At 40.7% G+C, this 21,470-nt stretch overlaps 1 protein-coding gene across 16 annotated transcripts in view; it reads right to left on the reverse strand.

Moving 5' to 3' along the window:
• Nucleotides 1-7,502, reverse strand: part of afdna (afadin, adherens junction formation factor a) — a 105,609-nt gene extending 98,107 nt beyond the window's left edge. For all 16 annotated transcript variants that reach the window (XM_037086491.1, XM_037086503.1, XM_037086501.1 and 13 more), the window contains exon 1: nt 7,210-7,502. In XM_037086491.1, coding sequence (XP_036942386.1) covers nt 7,210-7,311 — 102 coding nt within the window. In that variant the 5' untranslated portion in view covers nt 7,312-7,502. The remainder of the gene's footprint in view (nt 1-7,209) is intronic.
• Nucleotides 7,503-21,470: the final 13,968 nt, after the last annotated feature.

The following is a 21,470-nucleotide window of genomic DNA, read 5'->3' on the forward strand; positions in this document are numbered from 1 at the left end:
AGGGAGGGAGGGCATGTCCGATGAACACACAGAGGGACAATGCAAACAGAGATAAATGCACCGAGCGGCCGGTCAGTTACTGTGTGTGCGTATATGTGTGTGTGACCTCACGGTATTGTAAGTTGTGGCTGAGGCCAGCAAATCTGTTAACCAGGCCTCCACTGTGCCACTGCCAAACACGCTGCTACTATCGCCAGCTGCTACTGAAAACAGGTACACGCACCAGGCCGACACTGACCTTTTAGTCAAAGTCAGACCCGAGACAGTCAACAGTCTTCAGCGGTGACAGCGTTAATCAGAAAGGTACACAACTTCTTGTCATTGACCTTTCATGACGGTCCAATGCCATTTCACAAACAGCATAATTCCCTTCATCTAAACCCCACTTAAGTGCACAATGTGTTTTTTGTTATATCAATAAAAAGGTAATCTTTGTTCATAGACTGCCATGTAGAAGAAGAAGTGACAAGTAAATTGGGGTGAACAACATACTGACATCTACCATGTGATAATATAAGGGTTGCTTCTCACAATTTATCTTGACTCTTCAATTGACTCTTACTACAATAAATGGCAAAGAAAAGCAAGAAATCCTGACAGTCGATGAGCTAGAAACAGCACATGTTTGACATTTTTGTTTGAAAAATGACTGACACAATTAATCGATTATCAAAGTACTTGGTAATTAATTTTCTTTCAATCTAATATTCAATGGTTGCAGCTGTAGACGAAATACAAGCAATTTAGAGCTGAAAACAAACGACAGTCAATTAACCAGTTAGTCGGTGGAAAATTAAGTCATTTCTCAAGCAAAATAGCCACACATTTTAAGTTTCAGCTTGCAGCCAGCCTAGGAAAATTTATTAAAGCAGTGGAAATGACTGGTAGATCAACTGATAATGAAAATAATCACATATTACAGCATGGCAATATGAATTTCTCTACTGTCAAATATTTAGCAATACTGTTTAAACTGATGCATCCATCTCCTTGCAGCTGTGGGGAATGCTGCACATCACTGTGCAAGTTGGCATTATATCAATATTGGATTTTTGTATTGATTTTACATCAATTAGATGGAGTACCGCAAATTGTCAGGTATTTAAATAAATCAGACAAAAACTAACGGGCTGTCTCGTTATTTAATCCACAGAGTTTGTGAATAGATTGTTCTGAAAGTTTACATTACATGACAACATGATGCTTTATAAAATCATATATTGCAGAGAGGATTTCATCCTTATTACCAACTGCTAGTCCAGAAAAAAGGAATATAAAGAAATAGCCCCTGCACACTGTCAACTGGTGTTACAGATTTCATTAACAAGGCAGTTGACATAAAGCATGTAGATTAATAATTTAAAACACTAACAACCCACCGAAGGGACTGTGATATTAATTATGCAGAAGTTGAACATGGAGAAAAAATATCTGAGAAAAAGTAGAACTGAAGATGAGGATGTTTAGGGCCTTACTGCATAAAAGTTTCAAGATAAAACTTTATGGGCAATGTCAATAAAAATATGAACAAAACATGATAAGTAATGTCAATAAACATCAAGAACGAAGACGAGCAGCTGTACCAAAACAAATCTCTTAGTATACCAACAACAATACAGTTCAAAAGGGTTTCTCCAGGAAACATGAATCTGGTGAAATAAAAGAAAATCTGACCAAACATCACCCTGAAAACAACCCAATCACTCCACCTACACGTCAGGAAACACACTATCTCCACACAACACACACTTCCTGCTTCCTGAGCGGCAGGGAAACAGAGGGAGTGGCCGCTGATGTCACAGTCAGTCTGCTTACATGCTGGATGAAGGTCCCATAGGAAGTTGGAAAGAAGGTGGATATGAGCTTCCTGGTAATAAGTACCTTTCACACCAAATTCAGCCTCTCAGAAAATACTCATGTCATTTTGTGACAAAGGTAATTGATGTGTTTGTGGTTGAGAATATCATAACCCACAGTGAGAGGAGGAACTGGAAATGAAAGCAGGGTTTCTTCAGGTTTCAATAAATTAAATCTAAGACTTTCAAAGACTTTATAAGACCAGTGAAATTGTATGCATTTTTCACACCGGTGCTGGCAAACTGGTTGTGCTCCAATCATTTCTGGCCGGGCTGCACAGTTTGCAATATGCAGTTTTGCTACCACATGATAATACAATTTTTTTCCCAAAACACATTTAGAAGAGAGACTTAAGATAATCCAATTTCATGAAAGTAACATTACCTCTGAGACCCTTCAAAGCATACATTTTTATGGGCTAAAATTTTGATTATTCTTAAGACTTTTTGAGGCTTTGAGGACCTGCAAAACCAATGAAAAAGAAAAATAATTGCTTCCATTGTCTGCCATCCTACTGGGTTTGCCCCCCACCCCGCCCCACCTCCTATATGGAGCAAAGGAAACATTCCAGTACTGCTCCTCCACTGGGTTACAAACCAACCCTGTCTCTCTGTCTTTCCACCTCCCACGGCCACAGTAAAGGTGCCCAACTGAAAATGTCACAATACATCAACACACTATCCACCTATACACCTATATATACTATATTGAGACATGCAGGTTGTATTTTTAACCGTAGAGTCTTTCACCTACAAACTACATGTTGTCCTGAATTCCCCTGACATTCAGCCTTTTCACTGGAGGTTTAGTCCATTTAACTAAGGCAAAAGGTGTGGGAGATCTTCCTCCATGCCTCTTCTGTTTGTTGTGCAGCAATGTGCACTTCAGTTGCACACTTCCCTCTCAGATATGACTCATGTCACTCTGTCACGCCGTGCGCTAACAGGCAAAGCCGTCATTAATTTTTTTTTTACGATGCGACCTGCAGGTTACAGTGACACAAATTCAAGACATTTCAAGACCTGGGTTGTAGATGCTAGCATTTCAGTAACCAGAAAAACCAGACCTGGGGTGAGAAAAACAGAACAATCTGACAATCAAAATTTGTGAATCTATAAATAAGCAATACAAGGTTGGAGATGTATCAGGACAGAGTACATTTAAAGATAAGATGTTTGGGTCATTTGAGCTGAGTCGAGCTGATAAAAAAAAAAAGAAAAAAACATCTGTCAGACTGAGTTAACCTTGTTCTGTCTTCCAGGCATGGAATCTCTAAGTGTGGACAACTGGAAGTGAAACTATATAACAGGATGTATTATTAATGCAACTTAAAAGCTCTCAAGTCTATTTAAAGTATTCATTCTTATAAAACTCTCATATTTAGATTCAGAACTGTTGTTTAAATCTCCTGCAGACACTTTGCGACTGCGTGGATGTAAGTAAACAACTTCATGCATAACCTTATATGCTAATATTTGGCAGCCTGCAGAGATTTTGCAGGGTTGGTGTTCAGTGCAATTGATTTTGTGGTGGTGAAGACCTTGTGCACGGCAGGATCAATCGAGAACTGGATGAACAAAAACGAAGCTATTCCAAATTTAAAATAGAGGCAGCTACTCTTGTGCTAAGATGAAAAGAGGAATAAAGATAATCTAAATTAGCACCAGGGACACTCTCATCATCATGCCACCCTTTGGTTTGCAGACTCACATTTTATAGACTCGAGTTTGGCATCACGACGCTGCCATCATGGTTTATTTAAGCCAGAAGTGACCACATTTGGAAAAGAGGATGGAGCTGGGGAGGACATCTTGATTGGATCACAATAGCCCTAAATCATAGCCTGTTTGATCTATTTTAGTCTAAATCGGACTATAACTTATAAAATGACCTTCATGCCTTATTGAAGATGACCTGAAAGGATCAATTGAGACCATAAACTCAACAGGAAACTGTTTGCTGATGTAATAAATCAAGTAAGAAGTAGCATCATTTTCTCATAAGCTTACATACAATTGGCTTCTTTTTGAAATCAGATGAGTCACCCCCTGTTGGAAATGATAAAGAATTAGAGTGAATGGCATTTATATGCCAGCTTCACTTCACATCAATATTTTATACAGTGAAAGGTTAGGACTGAGGAGAAAAATGTGAAGGTGCAGTTCAACAGATTCAACTCTAAACTCAAACACTTTCTTGATAGAGATGCAGCCAGGTTTACATGATTCAGCACTAATCCAAGAAGTCACACTTCTACAGGAAGTGTGCTCATTATTTACCTACACTTCAAACTGCCCCTGCCAGGGAAAGTGTTCACATAATATACATCTGACCTGTCTGATTAACGACAATGTTACATGTAATCACTGTCTAAAACTGTCCTACCTGCTTATTATAACACTACTGCAGTCACTTCCTTCTGCCTAATTGTATCTCTAGATGAGGGTGCATAGTGACTGAATGTAAGGTGATACAGTCATCTACTTTCTAACATTTATCTTGCACTGTATACAAGCTCTACTTGTCCTGGACACTGTGTGTCAGTATGTACTGCTTATGTTTCAGAAATGTTCCCCACTGACATATCACACATATCCTCACATATATAGCTGGGTATGAAAAACAAGATTTCCTTCTGAAACTCGATTTTGAATTCTGCCCACCGGTTCCTGAAATGTCACTTTGGATCTACTGTGTTCTATATTTAAAAGATATATTCAGGAGAATCTTGACAACAACTTTTCTGTTATGCACAATGAACTGCTGGATAACAGCTGTCAAGATTCAAAGTCTTATATACGTGAAACCTTGTGTTTTGGGGAAGATTCCCGCAGATGCTGCAGACTGCGCTCACAATCCCAAAAAAGCTTGGTGCTTCTCTTCAAACGTGAGTGAGACTATTATATTTAGACGACATGCAGCAATTCCACCATATTCTGAAAAGCAATTTTCTGACCTGGATGTAGGAATTAAATGCCGATTGTGTATAACAACTGTTAAAACACACAAAGACAACTATTAAACCAACCTAACCTACTGATCTCATCTCTAATGATCTTTTCTGCCCTCTCTCTGGCATCAGTGTGAACCGAGACGACCTGAGACAAAAGTGAAGCAAAGTAAACTTTCCCACAACCTTTTTATCCAAATAAAACAAACTGTTGGTGAGATTGCATCTGAATTCCACTACATCTATTGTGTCACATCTTTCAAGCCTTCTGTTTATTGAATTTCTGCCTACTCTGCCTACAGCGAGTCCACACGTGACAAGTACCTGTTATGTTATAATGAGCCCTTCTGTAAGTCCCACAGCAGGACTTATTCAGTTTGGGTTGCAAGATTAAGAAGTTTGAGAACCTTTGCTCCAGACTAATCAGTCATCCACAGCTAATCTAATCATACGAATGATCTCACCGGTCTCAGTGGCAGTTTGGTCTTAAATTCCGAAAATTAAACAGATCAAATCTGCTGGGTGTTTGTGGTAAACCAAATCTAAAATCAGTGTGAATCATAGATCATACTGTAAAGTTTTATTACAAATGGAGCATATTTGATTCACACGCTATACAGTCCAGACAGTGTGAAGGACACTTGTGCTGCTTGGGGGCTCTACCAGCTGACATATGGGGAGGGTGTGGTGTGGCGTGGCAAGGATGGCCATGCACCTGCTTACATTTAATCATGTTCTACTGGACTAAACGATGAGCAGTCTCCAGCAGCACTGCTCCTCGTACAGCGAGGGAATTACGGGCTTGAGAACTTCTGGACTGGGTTAATCATTCCCCTCTGAATGGAGAGGTTGTGTGAGCAGTACACAACCCTGGCCAACGGCTGGCCAGCTCCAATCCTGATAAATTAATCGGCTCAAGACGAGGAGAGGGGACCCCGTGGCCCCCCTACACCCTTATCCAAGGAGAGGTGGTGGGGGGGGGGCTACACGCCTAAAAACACTGCAGCTGACGCAATCAGACACCCAGCAATAAATCAAAACTACTTAGGCATGAGATGCACCAGTTAAGGGTTAAGGTTAGATGGATATTGACTAACTCCTTAAGGGACTGGATTCATCACCCAGCCCTTGCAGTTCTCTAGTAGCTAGCAAGCTCCATGAAGCCTGCAGGGAGGAGTTCCTTATCATGTCACGGTGTTAGTAAACAACCACAACCTGGGTCCAGACGGTAGATTTAATTAAACCACAGCTCCTCAATATGTGGCAGGGTCAAATTATTGCTGGTCAAACAGGCAGCAAGCATCAAGCTAGCTCCTGTGAGGACAATGCAGGACGACATGACATGGTGTGTGTGTGTGTGTGTGTGTGTGTGGCACTGACAGGGACACTGACTGTGTTGTGTTGGCTGATAGCATCCGAGCTTTGAGCGCCCTACCTGGTGTAAGCATTTACACCCAGCTTGTTGCTAATACTTTAAGCTTTTATCTATTTGCCCTGCGTATCAAACAACCTCGCCGTGTTACTGGGTTTGTCAGCCATTGCAGCCAGGCACCGCTGCAAGTCCGCTTCACGACCAGTACACAGTGCTAACACTGGCATAGCTGGATTTATTACAACTTTGGTTCCCCATTCAAAAGGCAATAGTGTGTATTGAACAAGGATGCTTCTTATTGGACTTGCAAGCTGCTTCTGTGTAACACAATGTCAGGGTTCATGTTTGCTCTACAGGTAATGTGCTTGCTAACTAGCTAGCTAACCCCGATACGTGCCGTTCCCTCTTGTATTGGGAGACAACACGCCAAACTCCATTCAAAATCTGGCAATTCAGTGCTGCCGTCTCTAATCGCACACGTACACATTTCACCTCAAGATATTCATAAATCATTTATATTCACTCGAAATGCGGCATACGTATTATACACAGGGCACAAGTTGGTTTTGTAAGTTGTCAACTTTGATAATTACTCCTTCTATAAATCTATATACTTCCCAAATATACAGTTGTGGTAGCTAGCAGCTAGCTAACGTTACGTTTGTGTGAAATGTCTCTGGAATAAATTATTTAACCCAAACATGGTGTAGTTATGTGGACAAGTGTTTTATTAGCTTGTTGAGTCGCGTAGAATCTCCCAGATGTATTTGATTTAAACGCATTGTGTTGTGTATATTACGACAAAGTAAAATCGCAAGATTTTTCAATGGAGTTTGGCATCCATTCTCTCCTTGCACGTACGGGGACTTACCACCGAGTAAACCAAGTAAACCACGCTGCCCACAACAGCTTGGCTTTCAACATTTTCATAGCCAAGTGTCAGCCGGTGGTAGCCCTATGGTCTCCCATTCACCCAGGAGAGGCCCGGCGGGACCGCGGCCTCTCCTGCTACTCCGGGGTGGTCTCCTACCTCTGTGGGCCGGCTGATCTCGAACAGGTCGAGCCGGTTGGCGTTCCAGTGGTTGATGATGTCGGCCAGTTTCCTCCTCTCCTCCTCCCTGCTCCCCGACATGGTGGACAGGCTTTCTGACCCTCTCCGTCCGTCCGTCCGTGCTGTTGAGTAAAACTTCCCGTAAGGTTAGTCCACAGGAGAAGAGGGCGAAGGTTCAGGTCTGCTGCTGTATCGCCAGTACTCGGTGCGGGTCTGTCTCTCCGCTCACCGACCGACCTGCTGTCTGACTGATCTGCTTCTGCTTCGCGTTCCCGGTGCGCCTCTGCGCGCTCCCGTCACATTCTGGATGGGTGCGTGTGCGCGCGCGCGAACCTGTTAACCGTTTGAGGCCCAATAGATGTGATTCATGACGCTGCTTTTCTCGGCAGGGATAAAAATAGTACATCAAGTAGCCTAGTGAGCAGCATTACGTCAATATGTGTTTATTATGGCTCCAGTTACTCTAATTCCAACTTCCAGCCTGTTTCTAACACTAACATTTATGGACATTTTACTTTACTAAAGTTAAGTAAACAAAAGATTTTGTTTAAGAAAATTCTGAAAAAAAATCTACACACTTTTTTTCATTTCACTTTCACTTTTACCAGCTTTTAATCAGATGAAGTGAACAAAAGCTTATCGAAGAGAGGTGGGAGCTACAAGCTTATACAAAACCTCTTCTAAAGTCTCAGGGAAGGTTTTTACATTCAAATAAAATAATATTAGAAAGGCTGCAACAAAATAAAGAAAAAAGAAAATGAAGTTTGAGAATCTCCTAGTATTTTTGATTGACCTATTGATGATATTACTGCATTTCGATATGTTGTCAGACAGATTTGTTAGAAAATAAATAAATATAAGTCAGGGAATACTTACTTGTTTTGGTCTATACGGTCTGCAATAGCGCAATTACACTTACATTCTCTTTTTTATATCAGCATAATTCTTACTAACTTTTAACTCCTTGTCAAGTAATAATCTGCCTATTCATAGCCTATTATCAAGGCATCATGCATGTTTTTCTGAGAACATTGTGCTCAGTACTTTTCAGTGAATCAGACACTGATTTTGCCTTGTACAACTATAAACTTATTAGAATCGTAGTTTAATCAATTATTTACAACAAGAAGTGCAATTCCCTCTATAACACTGCAGGTGTTCAGCGCAAACAAATGGGATTTGTCTCTCACTTGTCAATCTGGAATTAAAAATATTTGTTTCTCACACAGTGAGAGTGAGAGGAGCATTATTTGTGTTTTCTGTTGTCACATTGTCCCTTAAATCATTTCTAGCCAGCAGGTGCTGAATGCCACGCAGCACTGCCAAGTCCCTGTACACACAGACACACACTCACACACACACGCACACAGCTCTGCATCCTGAATATTAAATCAGTACAAAAGTCTGTTGTTTTATTTCCCTCTTACACCAACACATTTAAAAGAGCAGCACCATAACAAGTCTTTAAATCTATCCTAAAATCTGTATTTCTTCATTAAAAACAAGCAAAACAAATCTGGGATGGGATAACTATAACTGTTGTCTAATATAAACCAACCTACTGTATGTGATGATATTTTAATTCAAACAAGATGTTGATTTTTAGGGTTTCAGTTTTTCATCTGCAGGACAACATTTGGAAAACACAGGAACGTCTGCTCTTGCCCCAGTCAAAAAAAAAAATCAAATCTGAAACTAAATTACTGTGATTTTTTTAATCACTTTTCAAGGCGGTAACTAACCTTACTGACCTTAGTTCGAACAGACACACACACACACACACACACACACACACACGCCTGTCTATATGAGCGGGATGGATGAGCCATTGTCTGCAGTCCTACGTAACTGATAACGTGCGTCCTTCCTGTGGACACACAAAAACATAATCAGCAAATACTGGTTTCCTTTCTCTGTGTGTGTGTTTGTGTTGACTGTGTGTCATTCAGGGTAATGGCGCGTCTGTATAAATGAGCTGCGGAGTGCTCCATCTATGTAAACACCATCTCTTTATTAACACACAACTGTCAGTGACTCTGAGAGGTCACCAAATATCAGGCAGATCCATGTGAAATGTCAGGAATACAGTGGTGGTGATCACAGCTACAGAAATAGCAGTGATACAGCAGCGTGGTTAGTCATGGCGGCCTCCCACCTACTCTCCCAGACAGGGTGTACAACAGGAGCCCTTGCTTCTTATAAACACATTAGTCACTGTTACTGAATTTGTGGGTGTGAGTGCTGCGCTGACATCATGCGTGAGTAATGAATAAAAAGGCCTTAATCAGTCAGCTCATCTAACTGTACACAGAGGATTATGGAAACATGTAAACAACAACAAACTGAAGAAACCGAAATAATCTTTAATAGGCATCCTCAAACAAAAACTGTCCAGAGTCAAGTACCCAGATCAAAACAGTCAAATCCAGAGTCAAGACAGGCAAGTCTCAAGTCGAGTCCCAAGTTGAGACTGACTAGTCCCAAGTCCCCAGACGAGTCCTGAGTCAAGTCTCAAATCAAGAAAGTTGAGTGCAAGTCAGAGTAAGAAAGTCTTGAGTCTAGTCTCAAATTAAAGCATAAAGTCTTGGATCTAATCAAGTCAATACAGGGAAGTCCCCAAAAATATGCAAGTGAACACGTCTGAAATTGTCAAATTTGTGACTTGAGTCTTAGCCGAGTCCAGGCCATGTGATTCAAGTCCACATCTCTGCTCACGGGATTAGTTACAAGTTATTTTTCAGGTTAAGACTGTATTTTAATCATAAGATCACGTTGAAACCAACCTTTTTGGCTTGTGACTCCATAAGAAGACCAGTTGTCATGTTTCCAATGTCAATTAGATACAGTTCCAGTTCCACTTTTACTTCTCACACGATTTCATTTCAGTAACCGTTCGACTATCCAATATTTAACAAAAAACAAAGACTTTGGAAACAAAAATTTGTGACCATCAGGTTACAATCCACTGAGTTAAACTACCTAAACATTTGTTACACATTATATTTCTCAACAATAAAATGCAACTTTCACATGATGCCGTAACAATCCAATAATGTCACATAATTCATTCAAAAAGCACCTCTACTTTTAATCCATTGAGTACATTTTGCTGCTAATACCTCTGCTCATTTAACAAAGGACCCTTACTCATAATGAAGTATTTCTCCATTGGTTTAAAGCAAGAGAACAAATACACTAAAGAAACTTTCATCCCTGGTGAGAAGATGTGTAAGGCTTTGTCTTTAGTGAACTGAAATCAACGGCAGAAGTGAGAAACCACAACAGGAAACCAACTTCACCAGATAGCCCTGCCACTTCCTGTATCTGTGATTGTGATATTATCACTTTCAGTCACACACTCAGAGGTCACAGGCAGAAGTCACACTGATTGTTACAAATCTGCACTGACAAAGAACCGCACCAGTTTCCCTGCTGTCAGTGTCTTAATTCCGACATTTCTTATTTACTGGTGATTACTGGTAACTGGAGGCTTCATTTCCTCTGTCAAGTTCTGATAAACAGCCCCTGAGATCATCGTCTTTCATGATTTGCTTCTTCGCATTTCACACAGTCAGAGATGAGAATCACAGGCGGGTTTGATGTCCTCGTCCGCCTACATACTTATCAACTATTATGTCTCCTACTCGGACCGCAACAATCCTCTCCCATCTGTCAGTTTTTAAAATAAATGAGGATAACATTCAGGAGGTCAACATGTTTCACTCCTTATCTTACTTACAGTAACAGTTTGAAGCAGATTACTAAATCTCTAAGTTGAAGAAAAGCAAAAAAGTCAGGCTGAGGCAAACAAAGTGTAAAGACAAAACATCGGGAGCCACAAACGCAAGCAAACATTTGATAACGGACATCTGAAGCGGCTCAGCACACTCGGCACTGAATCACAGAGATAGCGAACAATATGTTCATGAGCCTCAGTTTTAGTACAAACCTGCACAGAATGAAGCAATTTGGAAAAAGGAAGCTGGCCGCAGTCTGAGTTCATCAAAAAGAGGAAGCGGGGAGGTGAAAACATGTAGGGAAAACGTTCAGGGAAATTATTTTGTTCTCAAAGACTCATAATGGGGCAATAACCCCACAACTAATCCTGTCATAAAGTAAAGACATATTTTTCCATCTGGGCTAATATGAGGAGGTACTGCTGTCTTGCCTTGGGTTTCTGACCCTTTCTAATGGGAAGAAATGACCGAATTTGATGTTGCCCTTGGATGTTCAAACAAAAGAAATCCTAAAATCAAGCAACAGGGAATAACATTTTGGCATGGTTTCCCTGCACCAATATGGCGGCCACATTGACGCACCGCTCCATCTCTTCAGTTGATTGCCTGGTCCAGGCTTAAATACCTCAACAACCATTGGCAGGATTGCCTGCAAATTTTGTACAGACATTTTGTGGTGGCCAGAGGAAAGACTCTGAATGACTTTAATGAGCCTCTGACTTTTCCTCTTGTGCCACCATGGGGTTGACTTTTGTGGTTTTGAGTAAAACATCTCAACTACCACTGGATAGATTGTCATGAAATGTGGTAAACACATTCATGTTTGCCAAAGGATGGAATGTAATCACTCTGTTGATTTTTTTTTTAAACTCTGTTTTGAATTTGGCCACAGTAAGTGAGTGTTCAGTGAACAAAGGTGGTGATCACGATAGACATACCTTCGAAACATCAGCCCGTTACCTTTGTGAGCATGTTAGCAAACATTAGCATGTAGCCTAAAGCGCAGAGCAGCTAGCATTGACATGAACTACCTTAGCATCTGTGTCAAATCCTAATTGTCTGTTGCTCCATTGAAATGTTAATTACATCAACATGCTGAGAGGAGTAAGAAGTGACCTCTTGACTTTGTATTTTATCACATGTTCACGAGCAGGAGGGCTGCTCAGTTGCACGCCACCATGATTTATCATCGTCATCTGTGTGTGCGTCTAAAGGGTGTTGAATTTATCATCTTCACTGGTGGATGGCCGCCTTTTTAATCATCAAATCTATACTCAGCCGAGGCCAGGATTAAAAAAAAATACTGTTTGTTTCAAGAGAGGGATGTACAGAAAGAGAGAGACGGAGGCCTGAGATGGTGGCGCTGAATAGTAATCAAAACGATTGTACAGTACAGCCGGTGTGCTAGATAATAAGAATGGATGGATCACGATGGAGAAGAAGCAAAGATGTTATAAAAAAAAGGGGGATAAAGGAGGCAGAGGAGTTGAAGGAAGAATGCGACCTCATGTGAAGTTAAGCGATGATCGACTGTATGTTAGACCTGCGGCTCGAGGTCAGCACCTGCTCATCGTCTCGATTCATTCACTCACTTTTGATCTCAAACACAAAAGCACAGACTATTCCTCCCTGTTTCAGAGTGCATCAGGCCCTCCTAATCTTTATCCCACTGATTTCTCATGGAAGTGAGAATATCTTCGAGCAAGGAGGATTTAAGTAGCTCAGATAATCATCAGTGGACCACGCTTCTTAGTGAGATAAGTGAGTAAAATGTCAAACTTTAACGTCATAAGTGCTGAGAAAGTTAGTGCACTGGGAGAGAGGAGGTTCTGGATGGAATGAAAAATCAGCCTGTCCTCTCTAAGACACCTGTGGCATACTAAATCAGGCAGAGGGAATAAAGTACACTACAGTAGGGGGTAAAATAGAGAGAAGCAGAAAAAGCATCTTTCTTGTCTTACAGTTGGTTGAAGACATGTAAATAGTGATTTCATTTGTTGTGTCCATGTCTGAGATATCTCCCTTCACTCCTATAGGGTTAGGTTAGGGCTTTGAGAGTTGATGCGAGCATACCTCCAGCTGGCTCGCCAGCTGTAGTAGTTCAATAATGGTGTGTTCTATTTAAGGTCAGAAGGCGAGAGTTGGAGACGGGAATTGTGTTGTACCCAGGTTCTAGTAAAGTTAGCCATTGTTAGCCAAACAATACCATTTGATAACGTCTAACGATGAAGTTGGACAGTACTGTGAGTAAGACTGATTTAATGAGACAAATAGGCCCAAAGTGCTAATTAATATAGACATCGCAGTTTTCACATAAGCCGAGCAGCCATCTTGGATTTTGAGGTCTTACTTTCCGAGTCGGAAATCCGAGTTCAGGGGGCGCTCCATTAAAAATCGACTTCAAACTCAGAATTCCAACTTCCTGGGTCAAAGGAACGTACCATAACTTTATCGCATTTCAGACTACACACAGGACAAGTGCATGGTGGAAGAAAATGACTTTGCATCCAGCTAGCGACTAGCCTCATTAGCGACCAAGCGAGCTGACACTGACACCGAGCAAGCAGATTAGTAAGCTCGGACAGTAAGTGGGAGCATGTTAATAGCTAGCTAACAGCCAGCTCAAGAGCTACAGAGGTTCAGTGACAGGAACAATGTCATACCTGAGTTAACAGTAGTATTAATGTCAGAATACCAGTTCCAGCCTGGCTAACAAACGTGTCTGATAAATACTACAAGTATATACTGTATATCTCGCTAGTGCCCAAACTAGCTGAAACTTACCAAGCCATTAAACTTGGAAGTGTAATGGAAGTGTGTGTCCAGCTATCTAGCTCACTAGCTACAGTGGTTCATTAACTAGCCAAACAGTTTGTCATTAAAGATTAACTTTATTGTTATTTGGACCAAAGTCTACCCAGGAGCTCAAATTACAACGCAATCAAGCCAACAAATGTTATAGAAAAATAGGCGACTATAGCACTGACAGAGTAGTGAAAAATAGTTGATTATATATATATATATATATATATATATATATATATATATATATATATATATATATATATATACTATATGCTATATATATATATATATATATATATATATATATATATATATATATATATATATATATATATACTAAACACAAAATATATTACACACACTGAATGTAATTTAACATCCGAAAGGATAAAATTGCACATCCCAGGTGAAAAGCAGCCATTAGACCACTTTTTATTGGATTTTGTTCTAATGTTAGGCCTCAGGGCTGAACAAGGTAAAAAGATGAGCTCTCAGCGTCACAATAAGTCAGTGAATCACCATAGATATTACTAAGTTCTCGTCACTCCACTCCCTCAGAAAAACCTCTCAGAAACGCTCAAAGTCTCCGCTCTGTGTGATCCCTTTATATATCTTAAGTATCAAAGACATGTGATCAGACAGGCAGCTCAAAAATGCACCCCTCTCCCTGCGTGACGGCGTGACTCAGTCTGTTATCTATCAACACACCTTTCTTTTTTCCTGCTCTGCTCTCACCATCTGTTGCTCATATTCCAAGAGAAACATGTATTTCTCCCACACGGTGAAACAGGAAACATCTGCCGCAGTGTGAAATGTGGCCATACAGGATACGAGCAGAGGTGGAGAGAATTTTGTATGAATTTAGAGGTGTGAACAAATGACTGTACACTCTTGTAACAGAAATACCACAGCCAGAGAGTGAACAGTTATATTGAATCCCTCCGATACATCTCCCCCCTCTCGTATGCAAACCACTCACTTCTATACAAAGTTGATGGGGTCATGTGGCACAGATACTCTGGATTAAAGCCAGGTCTGCTTAGAGAGACATCATGTACACTGTCAGCATGAGCAACAACGTGATGTTTTATTCATCACATTCATCACACCGATGCAGCTAACCTGTCTATCTCACTGACTACATCCTGTGTGTCGTGTATTTGCTGATGGGGGGGGTCATTCATATTCATCTCAGGGATCAATACAAAGCCTTGAGAATGGCAGGATGAGCCCCGATTCAAATCCTGACTTCATCTGATCCATCACACGTGTGGGCTAATTAATGAGGTTACATTTATTCATTCATTCATCTTTTAATGCCAGCGCTGCAAAACAAAATTGAGTTTTGAGTCTTTTTTTTTTAGCTACATCACATAAAAAGGAACAGTTGATCCTGATGTAACCACTATTGTGTTTTTAAGGTGTGTGAAGACTGAGTGGAGGGCAGTGGATATGGCATCCTCTGTGGATCTACTGGCTCTGACAGCATGCTGGTGAGGATTACTCACAGTGAATAGTTCATATGACTAACAGGCTCAAAATGACGCAGAAGCTGGTTAGTATGCTTAACTTCTGCAGGTATCTCTGTAACACAGTCAAGATTCTATTTCTTTCTCTTTTTTTACATTCTTTGATACATTTCACTCTACAATTCTTACATCCAGCTCCTTCAAGGTGTCCCTGTAGCTCTTTCACCAAAGACAGTGTAGATCTGAGGAATGACAAGCATAACCTGTGCTGCAGTACCGCACAACGACCACCAAAAATAACTGCTTAAGACACGGGACGCACATTTTATTCATATTATGGACATAGGCTCAAATTTTAATTACAAAAAATGGTTAACAGGCATGTTATAAGCACAATGTACCGCTGTTTACATAACATATACAAAATCTAACGTGAACTATACAGCAAAATTTAATAAAAAACTAGCGAAACAAATGATGTCAGCGTAAAATCACTCCCCTACTGCTGTATACTGTGTCTTCTGTCCCTCCTCTGACTCAGCATTCCTGATGCTGCTCCTTACACATGAAAACAGATCAATATCAATAAATGAGCCACACGGACATGCAGCAACATTACAGCCTAACACTGCATTTGTTCCACAATCTGCAACATCCACGCACGGCTTTGCGTGGAGGCAGCACATACTGTACGTCCACAAGACTGCGACTTATTGTTTTATCCTCCGGCTTTGTCATCACTCTCCTTCATTCCCAAGTGACAAACATCCTGTCCTGTTAACGATGACACATTGGTTTCTCTGGTTCATCAGACAAACCGGCTATTGTTGGTCCGAGAAACTTAACCATATGTTGTTAAGCCTTAATGAATGGCTGTGTTTATGGCTTGGATGAATTACTATATAAAGACACTTCCTGTTCTGTTCATATTACTGTAATGATAAAGTAATCCAGTGTTATCCTCCCTCTTCGAGCCTGGCACATGACATTTCAGCTGTAATGGATAGTTTCAGGTGAAAACAATTTACCGCTTCTTGGTCATGTGGTTTTTTGTTTTTTTTTGTATTTCTTGCGTTCATTAAGCATGTGTGCTTTTTCAATATTATATTCTTCTTTTCTGTTTCTGGTGATTTTCTCCACCAAAGAGCCTTACAACACCGGCTGAATAGGCATCGTCCTCGTAAGCTGCTTAATTCACTTTACTGCTTTTTTTTTTTTTTCAGCGTGCAGGAGCAGCAGCTTTAAGATCTCTGCTTTCACAACTAGACTTGGTGATGAATATTAATTTGAGTCAATATTTGGAAAAAACTGAGTAAATGAATGAAATGAACTCGCATTTATATAGCGCTTTTCCAGTCTACTGACTGCTCAAAGCCACTTTAGAAGTATCATGTCTGGTGATGCAGTAATCTGATACTGTCGGAGAACCTTGCAGGTGAAAGCAGGCATATCAATATACAAAAGGATGTTTAAGGTCATTTCAACATCCATTTATGGGAAATTATGGTTGTAGAAATGGAGGTCTCTCAAAAAAAGAAGGCATGTTTCTTTATTTGTGCGAAGACAGATTCGGTTGTAAATCTGCAGAGTTTAATGCATCTGGCCAAAGGTTCAGAACAGGTGGTGTGTGCTTTCGATTTCTTGGAAATGGATGAAACCCAGGAGCAGGGATGAGCCAAACAAGACCAAGAACAGAACAGCATAAAAAAGAAAATATTCTTGTGTAGTACGGAATGATCCTGCACCTTTTCAGCTGTTTGTGTGTCCAGCGGATGGATAGCAGAGCTGTATGTACTGTACTGTGCTACAGGGGCTTTGCAGCATCTGTTGATCTGTCCTGTTGACTGAACATCAGGAAGTACACACAGCCGATGGATTTCCCTTCTTATTTTTCTTCACAATGTTATGATTTTCATCATACTAATGCATCACATTTATACATCATACTGTTACAGTCAGGATCCTGACAATTTATTTCTATATTCTCTCTATCCTGCACAACGTCTATTCTAGTCTCCAAGTTTCACCATCTTCGTCTTTCTGTATTTGCCTCCATAAAGGATCAGTTTACAGTACATTACAGTAAAGGCTCTGTAAAACGCTGTAATGCAATCAGTTTCTCTTCCTGTCTGTTATTAGGCAGCTGGACCTCCAGCCTGGCTGCCTATTGTTATTTTGTGTGTTCTGTTTCCTCTCCTTTTCCCCGTCTTACGTCTAAGTCTGCCAAGTAGATCCTGGACAGAAACGCAAACTCAAAGGGAGGAAATTGACTAAATGGTATCAATACACTGATGAGCCCACATTTAAAGGGAATACTTTGACATGGGGGGAGGTATGCTTTTTCTCTTTGTGCTAAAAATCAAATAAGAGATTTGCTACCACGCATACGTCCCTATGAAATATGAAGCTAAACCCAGGAAGCAGCTAGCTTAGCACAATGACTGCAGGCAGAGGCAAACAGCTAGCCTAGCACATCAGGTACATAACCCCCTATATGACTACAGCTTGTTGTTTTTACACCTTTACACATTTTTTGATAGCATCAAGGCAGCCAATCTGCCACTGCAAATGAGACAAACTAAATTTGGGAGATTTTCTTAAACACATGAAATCCTGGAGGGCCACATCCTGTCGGATCTGCCCACATCCATATTAATGCTGTGTTTTCAAACAAAGCTTTCTCTCTTCACTTCCTTCATCTGTTCAGTTTCCATCACTCGGTTTTAATCTCTATGCATCCCTCTGTTTGCTCAAGTAATCTTGAGCTATGCTTCTTGTCAAATGTTCTATCTTTACGCAAAAAGACCAAACTTTGTTTTGCATAAAAGAAAAAAGAGTCACAAAACAACATAGCATGCATCACCCCGTTTCAGAAAAGCTGCTGCGAAATCACCCAACAATCCCTGCTTATAGCTGTTATGTACTTTATTTCCTTACTTTCAAAAGGACAGCATGTTGCTTTTACTTGACAGCCCATCTGCTCTATTTTATTCGATTCGATTATATCCAGTATGAGACTATATGTGGGAGCCAGAGGAACAAACGGACCCGCTAACTTCCACGCTGTTGAACAAGTGACTAAACGGCAACTGAGTGAAAGTGGAACATCTTTGTTTTGTCTCACTGCACTGACCATCTGCAATCCACCGAGGCTTATTAAGGTCCGCTGTAGCGCTCTCGACACGCTGGTGCAAAGACGAGGAGACGGGAGGGAGGCTAGAAACGCAGGGAGAAGGAGGAGAGGAGGTGACAAACCCACAGAGAGGAGCCGAGTTTCACAGATGTTTCGGGGCGCTCGTCTCGGCCAGAGCGGCCATCGACAGGCATCTGGAGAAGGCATCAGCGGCCGCGGTCGCAAGTGTGGAGAATTCTTTTCTAAACATGGTTTCTTAAAACAGCTGCAGGGCTGCTCTGGGCTGACGCATGTTAACTTTATAACTGGGCTGGAATAATCTGGTGAAGCACATACATGGATCATGAAAAGCAAACACGATTCAGTGAAGATGGCAGGTTACTACAGTACAGGAACATATTATATCCTCATAGACATGTTTCTGATGCTTGACAACAATGATAGACATACCCTTTAATGTATCAATGAATTGCTGTTTTCTATCAGCTCAAAGGAAATCCATCTTATTTTCTCTATAAGGTTGTGACATCAGATGTTTCCTCTCTATCTTGTAGAAGCATCTTTGTAGTATCATGAGTGAAGCCAAATTTGAAGCTTATACTCAATAGTTTCTAGGGTTGTCCTGATCAGGTTTTTTTTCCCCAGATTCCGATCCGAGTCATTTAATATTTAGTAACTGCCAAGTCCCGATCCGACGCCTTAACTAATATTTTCCTGGATAATACAGCTGCATTAACAAAAAAAGTACCTGCATCCAAGCTGTTCCTTTTTTTTTTATTTTGTTGAAAGTATATACTTTCATATGGCTATTTCTTATTCTGCATATGCTTTTGCAACATTGGCCTACCACCTTCTTTGCATTAGCATGTGAGTCTGTGATGCTGTGCTGTGACAGCAGACCCTCGTGTTCAGCCAGCTGAAGTGTGTGTGAGATGCAGCCCACCGGCAGCTCCGGAGAGACTTGTCAGGGATGTTGATTATCTTTTACAGTACCTGATAGTGCTGAATGTGCGTTACATCCCAGCTACATTTACCAGCAGTTACTGGGTACATTAGCAACAACGTTAACAGCATCTGTCCATCAGGAAACTCCCAAAATGTTGGTCTTCTTTGTTGACTTATACTTATTACAATGATTGATTAATGAAGAAATACAATTACTTATTTGCTTATTTGATTCTGGATCCTTCATCTAGTTTTTATTACACCCGAATAACAAAACGGTGTTTTCACATTTCGGTGACGTGATCTGGTTGAGCAGGACTCGTTCAACAAATAAGGCCTTTGGCAGCTCGTCAGCTTATTTTCATATGTTAGTCATAGAGAGAAGATATGCTGATGACTCCCACAGTACCTGACTGTGCTCCCTTTATGGCCCTGTTCCAGGCCAGTTTACTGACATTACATGACATCATGGTGGAGGAATGACAGGGAGAATTTGTCACTTGACAGTGTATATGAGTATATGGAGAATATTGCGGATTGCTTCACATTTTTTATCATGTCAAAGCTCAGCACAGCTGGCTGAGATAAATATAAAATATAAAGCCCGATCCTCACTTTGTCTTGTCTTTGCTGGACGCTTTAAGTATTTAAACTAAAAAACATGCAAACACTGGACTCCCTCTGCCAGACAGATGGACGGATGCTCAGGCTTCTCGGCCAGTTCACGTGTTTTTCTTCGGAACAACATCATTCCCTGACGGGGAAAGTCCTCATTTGAACCAGGTGCAGCTGTCAGTCAGCGCTATGAGCCAGCAGCAAACTGCAGCCCCACCTCTGGTCTCTGGCTCGGCGCCAGCATGTTTTGTAGCTGGAGTGATGGTGTCCAGCCAGACCGAGGTCAGGACCAAGTGTTTCCAGATAAATCTTGGTGGTGTTTCTCCCTCACCTTGTTAAAAGCATTCAGCCCAGTGGACTGTGAGTAAAACACAACACATATATATATATATATATATATATATATATGAAGATAAATTCTTGCAAAATGAATCACATTTGTTAGAAACAACGAGCGGACCACCCAGAGTATGAAGCTCATTACCATTTAAGGGTGAAATGGAGATTACACAGGTCACATCACTCAGATGCCTTGTTTGGTTGTAAAGGTCATTTCATTGAATGGACCATGGCAACAGTGACCTTGGCAACAGTTCCCACAGTCTACCTATTAAAGAAACTTTTGTAAAAATGTTTTGTCATTTTTACAAAAGTTTCTTTAATAGGTTTGCCTTGCTTTAAATATTGCTTTCCTTCTTTTATTTTTATTTATTTATTTATTTTTATTTATTTATTTTTTAAACAATTTTTGAGAACTATAAGCAGCACAAACCTGGTCACACTGTATTTGTAGAGAAAAGATGGATATAATAAATTGTTGATTCATGAAACCAAAATCACCTGCGTGTTACATGACAGAAATAGATATGTTCTTATAGGTAATTCTGGGATATCCTGACAAACGACCTTTGGAAACGGAGATGACTGTACAGTGCCTGATGACATCCACCAATTTTACATGTTGAAGAGTGTTCACAGGTCTTGGGGAGTACAACCGCATATGTAAAAAAGAAATAGAAAGCTTCCTGTGTCTACAGAGGAAGCTGTATGTAGTACAATAAATTGGCTTATGTGTTGCCACTTGGTGACTAAACTGCATTGTGGGTAACGTAGAATACATCTAGAGATATAAAAAAGGCATTATCTCTGGTTCTGCAGTGTCAGTTTAAGTCATTTGCTTTTAAACAGTTCATAAGGAGTCCGACCTGCACAGGAGTGAAATGCTAGACCAGTGGACTTCAAAACCTGTCACCTACACTACCCACAATGCAGCTTAGCCACTGAGTGACGTCACTGGCATTTTATTTGATTACATGCAGCTTCCTCTTCAAAGATGCAGAAGTTCTCCACAAGGCCTGAAAACACTGTTTACTGTGTACTATTGGTGGAGTTCTTATACTTCCAAATATTCTGTCCATCAACTCCAAGCTCCGATGTAAATACAATAGCTCCATCAGTATCTAGATTGTGTGTGTGTGTGTGTGTGTGTGTGTGTGTGTGTGTGTGTGTGTGTGTGTGTGCACGCGTGTGTTTGTG

This window comes from Acanthopagrus latus, chromosome 22 (genome assembly GCF_904848185.1).
Source record: "Acanthopagrus latus isolate v.2019 chromosome 22, fAcaLat1.1, whole genome shotgun sequence".
NCBI classification, from domain to species: Eukaryota; Metazoa; Chordata; class Actinopteri; order Spariformes; family Sparidae; genus Acanthopagrus; species Acanthopagrus latus.